The following is an 11,859-nucleotide window of genomic DNA, read 5'->3' on the forward strand; positions in this document are numbered from 1 at the left end:
ACGTCTACCAACATCATATATTGCCTCTCCTGCTCTCTCTGCCAATCCCTGTACATCGGACAAACGGGGCGGCGCCTGGCCGACCGATTCGCGGAACACCTCCGAGATATCAACGTCGGCAATGACACCCCGGTGTCACGCCACTTCCGTTCTGCCGGCCACTCCTTGCGGCAACACCTGTCTGTGTTTGGATTGTCCATGCACAGGGGCCATCCGGACTCCCGTTTGCGCCGTGAACAGGGATTAATCTTCTATCTTCGCTCCTTTGCGCCACATGGGCTCAACTCCCCTCCACTCTTCATCTAACCCCCTCCTCCTGTCTCTCTCCCCCACCCTCCCTCCTACCACCCATCTCTCCCCTCCCCCACCTCCTGCTCCGACTCCTACTTCTTTGTACCTCTCTTCATACTTCTCTCCACTCCCACTTCTCTTCACCCCTACTCTTTCTCTCCTCTCTCTTACTCTCTCTCACTCTCTTCTCTCGTACTCCCCCCTCCCCCCCCTCTCCCGTACTCCCCCCTCTCTCACTCTTACTCTCTACACTCTTACTCTCCTACTCTCTACACTCTTACTCTCCTACTCTCTACACTCTTACTCTCTTACTCTCTCACCCTTACTCTCTCACTCTCTTCCCCTCTCTCTCACTCTCTTCCCCTCTCTCTCACTCTCTTTCTCTTCCTTTCTTCTTCCCCCCCATACCCCTCTTCCCTCTCTCTCACTCTCTTTCTCTTCCTCTCTTTCTCTTCCTCTCTTTCTCTTCCTCTCTTTCTCTTCCTCTCTTTCTCCCCCCATACCCACCTTCCCCCTCTCTCAATCCCCCTTCCCTCTCTTATACCCACCCTCTCTCCTCTCTTCCTCTCCCCTCCCATACCCATCTCCCCCCTCTCTTACATCCACCTTCCCCTTCTCCCTCCTCGTCAACACCCCCTCATAAGCTCATCCCACCACACCCCAACACACTCCTACTCTACCTTCCCACTCCACCCCATCCAATTCCTTACACCCACCACCCACCCTTACCCACATACCCCACCCTACCCACATACCCCTACCTCTACCCCACACTCTACCCATGCCTTCCCCACCTCCCAACACCCTCACATCACACCACACCAATACCCTTGCATCACACCACGCACACCACACCAATACCCTGCATCACACCACGCACACTCTACAACTGACCAACTACTTTCTTCCTTTCTCCCTTCCCCCATTTTCACACTACATACGTCAAGATCACCAGCAGTCTACCTCCCACACACAGCCCCTCGTTCCCGATCACCGTTTGTTATCTCCCCCTTTCTTAGCTCTCCTGAAATAAGAATTTCTAACTTCCGGTCAGTCATTGTTATGATCGGCCATTATTATGATTGACCGTTGACTGAACACTATTCAATTTTTTTTCTCCGTGTTTTTCTCCTTGTCTCCGTATTCTTTCTGTTGAAGAGCGTAGCTCGAAACATCAAAGACTTTCCGTATTCCCGAGCGTCATACTAATATATACTTTTGTTATTTACACCACCTGTCCTCGTCTGTTGTTATTTTTTGTATATTCTCCCATATATATATATATATATGGTTATGTATATGTATGTACGTGTATATGTGTACATGTATATATGTATGTGTATATATATAGATATATGTTGTGTATGTATGCATATATATGTGCATGTACATGTGTATGCATGTGCATACATATATGTACATACACACACACATACACACACACACATATATATATATATATATATATACATACATATAATATGTGAGTTATTGTCTTAAAGCAATTTTAACTGTTTTCTTACCATATTTCTGCTAAAACATCTGCCTCATTGGCTTCAATTAAGTTTCGCTTATTAATCTGGTGTTTGGAACATAAATTAACAGTAAATCTTAATGGAAGGCTTTTAATCTAGATCCCTTTCAAAGCAAGAAGGTTGTGTTAAAGAACCAAAGGTGATCTCAGATGGTTTGCTATCAAAAGGATTAAGACAATTTTCATCGGGACATTTAATGATGGTGTGACTCTTTAACGAGATTAGAGTCAAATTTATTGTGTAGATGAAGTTGACCATAGTGTCAAGTATTATCCGTCAGCTTATTCAATTATTCAGTGGTCAAGTGTCTTCTACCACGGCCCCGGATTGACCAAATCCTTGTGAGTGGATTTAGTAGACAGAAACTGAAAGAAGCCTGCTCTTTGTGTGTGTGTGTATTATATATATATATATATATATATATATATATATATATATAATATAAAAGGAAAATAAGACATGGTAGAAAATGCTAAAATAATTTTATCATGAAATACATGTTTTACCGTTTAGTTTTGTTACTAACCGTTACAAAATGTATTTCATGATAAAATTATTTTAGTATTTTCTACCTTGTCTTATTTTTCTTGTACATATCAACTCGTGTGTTACTTTTCAACCTTCTATATATATATCATCATCATCATCATTTAACATCCGCTTTCCATGCTAGCATGGGTTGGACGATTTGACTGGGGACTGGCAAACCAGATGGCTACACCAGACTCCAATCTGATCTGATAGAGTTTCTACAGCTGGATGCCCTTCCTAATGCCAACCACTCCGAGAGTGTAGTTGGTGCTTTTTACGTGCCACCGGCACGAAGGCCAGTCAGGCGGTACTGGCAACGGCCATGCTAAAAATGGTGTACTTTACGTGTCACCTGCACAGGAGCCAGTCCAGCAGAACTGGCAACAACCTCATATATGTATATGCCTGTGTGTCTCTTTGTTCCCCCTACCATCACTTGACAGCCGATGTTGGTGTGTTTACATCCCCATAACTTAGTGGTTTAGCAAAAGAGACCAAAAGTATAAGTACTAGGCTTACAAAGAAAATGTCCTGGGGACTATTCATTTGACTTAAAGTGGGGCTCCAGCATGGCCACAGTCAAATGGCAAACAAGTAAAAGAATAAAAGAATACATACATACACAAATTTCTATATTCAGGGTGGATTCTGAAAAGCTCCTGACTTTGAGTAAAAGAAAATAAGGAGGATCAGTTAATTATGATTTTATTGAACATATTCCCCTCTCAGGTTCACACACTTATTGCAGCAGCCCTTCAGTTTTTCTAATCTCTGTAAAAGCAATTGGAAGGTTGGATCTCCAATCAGGCCTTTCGTGAAACCCTTAAAGCCAGGAACTTTTCAGCACTCCTTCGTATAGGTGTAATAAATATATAGATAGATACATGATTTCTATATATGTATATATATATGTGTGTGTGTGTGTGTAAGCAAATGCATATGTATGCATATGTTATAAAAAAAAATCAAATAAAGATGAAAGTAAAAAAAAAGAAAGCAATAAAATGGTTTCTCAAATAATAGATCTACTTGATAAAATAAGTTCTGCTGGGTTTCTTTTCTAATTTTTCTCTTGCTCCTGGGGTTTGCACATGGGGGTGTGTAAGTGATAAACGCAAATGTGTAGAGACATGTATTTGAGTGCTGATGCACCAAACACATATACAAACACACACACATACACACGCACACACTCACCAACCAATTAGCAGAGCCACTATTTTCTCTGGCAGCCATTTCTTCATCACCTGAAGTGAATGGAATCTGTAAACACAAACAACCAAAGTAAAACTAAACAATCTGCCTTATATACTTTAAATTGGGATGATAACTACACCTATTATTATCATTAGTATGGTTATTACTATTGTTGTTGTTGTTATAGTTGTTTTTCTCTTCTGCTTTCTTCTTCATCTCATGTCTTCTACTCTTTCTTATTTATCTTCTCTTTGCCTTTTCCTCTTTCTTCTCTGTTTTCTACTCTTCTTCCCCTTCCTCGTTCTTCTTCTCCCCCTCCTTCTTCTTCTTCTTCATCACCGCCACCATTATCCCTACCAGCACCACTGTCATGGAAAAGGTTGCTCACGCATGCATTTATGCATCAAAAGGAAAGTGCATTGCAGCACCTGTTTCAGCTAAATTATGTCCTGGGTTCAAATCCCACTCAGGTTAACTTTGCCTTTCATCTTTTCCTGGGTCAATTCAGAAAAATATCATTCTAAGTGTAAAGGTACATGGTCTAGTGGTCACTGTGTTGCATTCATGATCACTAGATCATGAATTCAATTCCCTGACTGGGCAATACATTGTGTTCTTGAGCAAAACACTTCATTCCACATTGCTCCAGTCCACTCAGACTAAGCCTTCTGATCAGGAAAAATGCTGGCCTGCTTTCCTAGCCAAGTTGGGTGACATTTTTTGAAGGCTATAAACAATGCAAAGCAAATTGTGACCAGTAATTACCTTTTGAGCGTTGGGCCTCATGGAAGCAAAGTGGTTGAGTTCCTTTCGAGTGTTGGGCCTCACGGAGGCAATGACCGAGACCTTTGGCACTATGTCATGCTTGAGAAGAAGACCCCTCAAACGGAGCAAAATTGCAGTCATGGCAGATACTGGTGTCACACAAATGGCACCCGTGCCAGTGGCACTTAAAAGCACCCATTATGATCTCAGAGTGGTTGGCGTTAGGAAAGGCATCCAGCCGTAGAAGACCATGCCAAATCAGACTGGAGTCTAGTGCAGCTTACCAGCCCTAGTCGAACCATCCAACCCATACCAGCATGGACAACAGACGCTAAATGATGATGATGATGATAGTCTTGTTGATCACATGACCAGTCGACTTTGCCGTTCATCCTTTTGGAGTCAATAAAATAAGTACTAGTTGATCACTGCAGTTGGTGTAATGGACTTACTCCCCTCCCCTGAAACTGCTGGCCTTGTGCCAAAATTTGAATCCATTTTTATTATTATTATTATTATTATTATTACCTCCACCTTTGCTAAGATGGAGGTATTGTTTACAGTCATGTTTGTTTGTTTGTTTGTTTGATTGTCTGTGGATAAGATATTTCAGGAACTGCAGGATGGATTCAGATGAAACTTTCGGGGATGTTTGGCCCCATGACTGGCACAAACTGATTAGATATTGGGATTGATCCGGTACCAGAGAAGGATCCTGGATTATTTTTCCTGTTTTTTTTACTTAATTTTTGAGAGCAGCAGTAGTAGTGGTAGTGGTAGTAGTAGTGGTAGTGGTAGTAGTATTTTTGAAATATTTATTGTTGTTTCAAATTGTTGTTATTGTTTACATTTTCCATATTTGATGTTAAGCTTCATCTTTCATTTGTAATCCTTCTGTCTAATGCCACCCCTCTCCCCACCCCTACCCCATCTTTCACCCTAGTGGCAATGAATGAAGTCATTGTTTGTTGTTGTTGTTGTTGCATTTATTGGAGTGATAGAGAGGCAGAAACTGCAGAACCTCATCATTATCATCATCGTCGTCGTCATTACCACCATAATCATCATCACTGTTATCATCATCATCACCATGACCACCACCAGCACCTCCCCATCATAATCATCAGCCTTATCATCATTATTGCAATGACCACCAGCATTATTACTATAACCATCATCATCATCATCACTGCAATGACCACCACCACCACCACCACTATCATCACCATCATCATCATCACTATGTACTACCATCACCAGAACTGCCAACTTAACCATCATCACTTCTTCCATCATCATCAGCTTACTCTGTAAATCTACACTACACTCTTACACTGTTCTAGATAGATATGACAATATCTAAAACAAACAGTGAACACTATCTGTAAAGCTGGTAAAGTAGTTCGTTAATGGTGGCGGTGGTGGTGATGGTGGCTGCAACAGCAGATCAGAGCGGAAATAAAACCAAGGGAGATGCTTGCAGAGTGACTAAATAAATGGTTTTACCGTCTGTAACAAAGGCCATGTTACCTCAAAGTGTTAAGCTGTCTTCTTGATCTAACATTACATATTGTGTTATTACACCTTGTTAACGTCTGAAGACGGTGATACCTTGATGTTTCAGAACGTTGATTACTACAGCATGGGCCTCAAGCATTAATGGCAATAACAGCAGATAAAGCAGCCAGCATAACAACAATAGCAATAGACATGACAACAATAACTATAGATATAATATGTATAACAATTGCAACAGACTTAACAACAATTGCAGCAGATGTGACAATAGCAACAGAGCATAGCAATAGCAACATGCCTGGCAAAATAAGCAGCAGATATAACAACATTAGCAAAAGATTGACAACAATTGCAACAGATTTAACAACCACAGCAACAGACAGAGCAACAAGCATAACAATAGCAACATGCCTAGCAAAATTAGCAAAAGATATGACGATGGCTGCAGCAGACTTAGCAACAATAGCACCAGGCTTAATAGCAACTGCAATGGACATAACTATAGCAATTTTAACAAACATGACAATAGCAAGAGGCATAGCAATATGCAAGAATTAGCAGCAGATATAACAACATTAGCAAAAGATATGATGTTGATTGCAACAGACTCAACGACAATAGTACCAGGCATGATAGTAATTGCAGTGGACATAACAACTATAACAATTGCAACAAACATGACAATAGCAACATGCATAGCAACATTTGTTCGGGAGGTCAACAGAGGCCCTGAACAAGATTGGTCTTCAAGTGACAAGTGACCATTCCTAAAGTATGAAAACCACTCATAAACTTGTGTTTTGCTCATGGCAGCGCCCTTGTAAGCTGTAAGAAGCACGACAACTGTTTCGGCTGCCATTTACCCCAGCAGAGTTTCACAGGAGCATGCTATTCCTTCGTTTCAACCATCGCAAAACATCAATGAAGAGGGGAGAAGCACTGCAAAGCAAAGATGCACCACGTGACAGTAGGACTACACTCGACAACACCAGTTGGCATACTGATGCTTGAGGGTCACATCAAGTGGTTTCTAACGGTGGAATCCTGAACTACAATGATCATTTCTGATTACTTTTTGGTACCCCTACACACACATACACACACACTTCAATAAACTATGTTCATTGAAACAGCATTTTTATCTCATGACTCAAATTTCACTCCTTGCAATTTTCAGGCAAAAGCATGTGTGTTTGTGTTTGTGTGTGTGTGAGAGAGAGAGAGAAAGAGTTGTATAATTTAAAATTTATTTTTCTTTCATAATCAGCTCTGCTTGTGAAACAGAGTTTTTTTTCTCTTTATGGGTTCTGGTACAGATCTGCATTTTGTGTGTGTGTGTGTGTGTGTGTGTGTGTGTTTATGTATGTGTATTTTTGCAATGGAATTTTGGTATACTTCTATAGAAAACTGTAACCTTTATGTGCCCAACTCTATTTAGCGGTGTTGGTGTGTGTGTGTGTGTGTGTATAAGATGCAGCTGTCATTAGCTAGATGGAGGTGGGAGGCCGGGTAAGTCCATCACTGAGCTACATTCCGTGTGGCAGGGTTCATTTGGTGTGGAGGGAATGAACTGATGGTGGTGGTGGTGGTGGTGGTGGTGGCAGCAGTGGGGATGGTGACGGCGGCAGTAGTGGTGGTGGCAGTGGTGATAAGGAAAATAAGTATTTTATCTCTGGAGAATTAAAGAAATTCTGGTTGATGTATGGAGTGGATAGGGTGCAGCTGTGTGGGTAGCAGCTCTTGTTGTTGTTTTGCCCCAGGTCACCCTGATCAAGCACACTTAGTAGTAGTAGTAGCAGCAGCAGCAGTAGTAGCAGCAGCGATGGTGTTAGTTGTTATAGAGGTGGTAGTAGTGGTGGTGTGTAAGCCAGAGGAGAGAGTATCATTTACCCTGTAAATTTTATAAGATTCTTTATGTGAAAGCTTGCCTTGCTAGAAATAGCAGGCATTAGATTTTATGTCCTTAGTTCCCCAGACATAGGAAACAAATGTCTATCTATGTGTCTGTCTCTCTTTCTCTCTCTCTCTCTCTCTCTGTATCTGTCTATCTATCTATCTGTCTGTCTATCTACCTTTCTATCCAGGACCAGGAAGTAACAGAGATAATTTAACACTTAGATGCAGTGTACTCAATACTGGCTTTGTGGAGTTAACATTAATGACATATCGTACATAATAAGCAGCAGTCTGAAAATATCATTACACATTAGGTCAGGGGTTGAGGAACTTTTTTAACCAATTACCCCACAATATATTTATTTGTGCTGACATTACATGCTTCATTTGAAAGGAAGTAAATCATAGATTCTTTGAATTCAAAAGGTTTACTGAATCTATTTACACATCCATTACATTGGACAGGAGCAGTGTTGCCAGAAGAAAAATGTCTGTCGTAACAAGGAACACATTTTTTTATGTAATTTCACTTATGTCAAATGAGTGCTCATTACCCCCAAGAATTTGTTCAACTAAAACCCTTTAAGGCAGTGCTCTAGCATGGCCACAGTCAAATGACTGAAACAAGTAAAAGAATAACAGAGTATATAAAATAAGTTTGAATTTATATGTCTGACTGTATGCTTGTGTGTGTGTGTACCAACTGGATCAACTCCATATTATCATTAATCATGTGCTGATAATTTTTCTTCATCTGTTTCAGGTAATGACACAGGAATGTACTTTGGATGTTTCCGGGACTCCCGTGCCAAAAGGGAGCTGGGAGGGCATCATAAGGATTTCCCAGAAACCAACTCACCCTCTGTGTGCATTGCTCACTGCTTACAAGCTGGTAAATATGAAAATCCATTCTTCTTCTATATGACTCTAATAACTTCTACTCATTACTGCAGAGGCACATGGCTTAGTGGTTAGAGTGTTTTGACATTGTGTGATAGTTGTATATGAGTCTCACTGTCATACAAGCAGTGTCCCTTTTTTGCCAATCTGTGAAAACATGTCTGACCATGGAAAATATTACCTTGCTTTAAAACGATTGAGGTTGGCAACAGCAAGGGCATCCAGCCACAGAAAATCTACCACAATAGATTCCATTAAACCAACACATACAAGCATGGAAAAAATTAGACATTAAGACAATGACTTTCTTTGAACTAGCTGCAAAATGCATTCAAAAAATTACAATTAGCTTTCTGACAAGAAATCTATACTTTTATGACAATGCTTGTCATTGAGTAAATCGATTTTCTAATAAAATATGAAATATCCCATACCAAATCATGTGACAGGTCATAACACCATATGATCATCTCTTCTTTCCCAACCCCACCACACACGTATTCTTCATCCTCTTCTGTTTCAGGATTAACTTCATCGCCTCTTTTTGTTACTAAGTTTTCATTGTTTTTCGTCAGACGATCTATCTTTTACATGATTGGACTGTGGTCATGCTGGGAATGGGGGTGAAGGCACAGTGCCACGTTAAAAGCACTCAGTACACTCTGTAAAGTGGTTGGCGTTAGGAAGGGCGTCCGGCAGTAGAAACCATGCAAGAACAGACAAGATGAAGCCCAAGCAGCTCCTGGCCATAAAAAGCATTGGTGTATTTGTCATGTTAAAAGCACCCAGTACACACTATAGAGTAGTTGGCATTAGGGTTTGTAGCTGTAGAAACCAAGCCAAAACAGATTATGGAGCCTGGTGCAAGTGCAGACCCTGGCCTTGTCAGCTCCTGTCAAGCCATCCACCTGTGTCAGCATGGAAAACGGATGTTAAATGATAATGATGATAATATTCAACAGGCTTCTTTCAAGTTTCCATTTCTCAAATCCACTTGCAAGACTTTGATCTCCACTAAGCTATAGTAGAAGACAGCTGCTCAAGGGACTGAACCCATAACCATGTGGTTAGGCAGTAAACTTGTTAATATCACACAGCCATGCTTTCTTTATATCTTTCTCTGCTTTTCTTCTGCACTTCCATCACTAATCAGAAGATTATGGTAAACTTTTGGAAATGACTTGATTTAAATCAAAGTTGAATCTAAGATGTGTATAACTAGCAGGTGGTATGATAGCATCAGAGATTAATGAAATAACAGACATCTCAGCGTACATAATAACACTGTTTCACAGCTGTGAATGGATGAAGGTTTCATGACTCTTTAGTGTTCAGATTACTCTGTCAAATGTTATGCTTATTTATTCATATTGTTTCGAATTAAGACTCTTGCCTCTCACAATATAGAAACATTTCTCATGGCACCAGCAGATGAAATGGTAAAAGCATTGCTCTGGAGTTGGTTAAGGCCATGCTGGAGCACATACTGATCACAAAAACCTAAAAATCCCAAAATAACTTAATTCTTTGATGCTTTATTTGTTTCAGGTTTTCAATATGCTGGAGTACAGTATACGAAAGAATGCTGGTGTGGGGACGAATATGGCAAATATGGTCTCTTAGCAGATATTCATTGTTCAAATCACTGTCCACAAAACAGCACGGAAACATGTGGGGGTTTCCTTGCCATGAGGGTGTTTAGCACCGGACTTGGAGGTAAGTTGGCACAAACTGTTTGCTTATCTCCTCCTTTTCTTCTTCTTCTTATTATTATTATTATCATCATCATTATTATTATTATTATTATTATTAAGGCGATGAGCTGGCAGGATGGTTAGCATGCCAGGCAATATGCTTAGCATGCGTTTCGTCCGTCTTTACATTCTGAATTCAAATTTTGCCGAGGTCAACTTTGCCTTTTATCTTACTAGGGTCGATGTAATAAACTTATCCCCTTCCCTGAAATTGCGGGCTTTGTGCCAAAATTTGAAACCATTATTATTATTATTAGTAGTAGTAGTAGTAGTAGTAGTAGTATTTAATGTGGCGAGTTGAGTTGGCAGAAACGTTAGCATGCCAGGCAAAATGCTTAGCAGTATTTCATCTGCCTTTACGTTCTGAGTTCAAATTCTGCCAAGGTCAACGTTGCCTTTCATCTTTTTAGGGTCGATAAATTTAGTACCAGTTGCATACTGGGGTCGATCTAATCGACTGGTCCCCTACCTCCAAATTTCAGGCCTTGTGCCTATAGTAGAAAGGATTATCATTATTATTAAGGCAGTGAGCTGGCAGAATTGTTAGCACGCCAAGCGAAATGTTTAGCAACATTTTACCCCTTTATGTATTCAGAGTTCAAATTCCACTAAAGTTGACTCTGCCTTCCATCCTTTCAAGGTCAATGAAATAAGTACCAGTTACACTCTGGGGTCAATGTAATCACCTTACCCTCTCCTCTCAAAATTGGAAGTACAGCATGTAATATGTATACAATGCCTTACAGTGCTATATTTGGCATGTTCTTGTGTAAATGCATAATTTTTCTTGGTTTGATTAGGATTTTATTTTTGCATTTTCGTCTTAAATCATTGGGATTGTTTTTCTGTTTTCAATCCCCAAATTCTGGTTATCTCTGTTTCCAGATCTTTATATCTAAAAAAATCTTTCCATTTTGTTTAAAGCTATATTATTGTATGTTGGGCCTGATACTCCAATTATGATGCGCTTCTGTTGGTTTCTGACAATTATATTTGATTGATTTGACTTGACTTCATAGGTATGAATTGGTATATTCTAGATCAAGGGTTGTCAACCAGGGTCCCCATGGCCCCTGGGAGTTCACATAACATTTTTTTGTTGCTAAAATTTCTGTGTAAAATATTGGTTATGTTTCTAAAATACACAAAATATTTTAACAATTTTTTAAATACAATTCCCAATAGTATTTAATTATATAAATACTATAGGACTTTTTTTGAACATGAAATAGTTTTGAGGGTCCAGTCAAGTAAAATAGGAATCAAAAGGGTCCATAGGCAGAAAATGGTTGAGAGCCATTGTCCTTGAGCATAGTCCCTTTGACATTTTCTGAGATCTTGTTTGTATCATCTATTTTCTGACAGCTTTTCATAATCCTGGCCCAATTTCCAGTGTATTAAAGCACTAAATTTGTTATGTGTGTATGTATAATTTCCTTCATTACTAATGCAGATAGAATATTGGTGCCTTC

General features: G+C 40.0%; 1 protein-coding gene across 1 annotated transcript in view; it reads left to right on the forward strand.

The window, feature by feature from the left end:
• Positions 1 to 11,286, forward strand: part of LOC149132273 (xylosyltransferase Oxt-like) — a 228,908-nt gene extending 217,622 nt beyond the window's left edge. Inside the window, exons 3-5 of the mRNA XM_089364882.1 lie at positions 8,497 to 8,625; positions 10,182 to 10,349; positions 11,273 to 11,286. Of these exons, the coding sequence (XP_089221008.1) occupies positions 8,497 to 8,625; positions 10,182 to 10,349; positions 11,273 to 11,286 (311 nt within the window). The remainder of the gene's footprint in view (positions 1 to 8,496; positions 8,626 to 10,181; positions 10,350 to 11,272) is intronic.
• The last annotated feature ends 573 nt before the right edge of the window (positions 11,287 to 11,859 follow it).

Source organism: Octopus bimaculoides, chromosome 16, assembly GCF_046866305.1.
Source record: "Octopus bimaculoides isolate indiv1 chromosome 16, ASM4686630v1, whole genome shotgun sequence".
NCBI classification, from domain to species: Eukaryota; Metazoa; Mollusca; class Cephalopoda; order Octopoda; family Octopodidae; genus Octopus; species Octopus bimaculoides.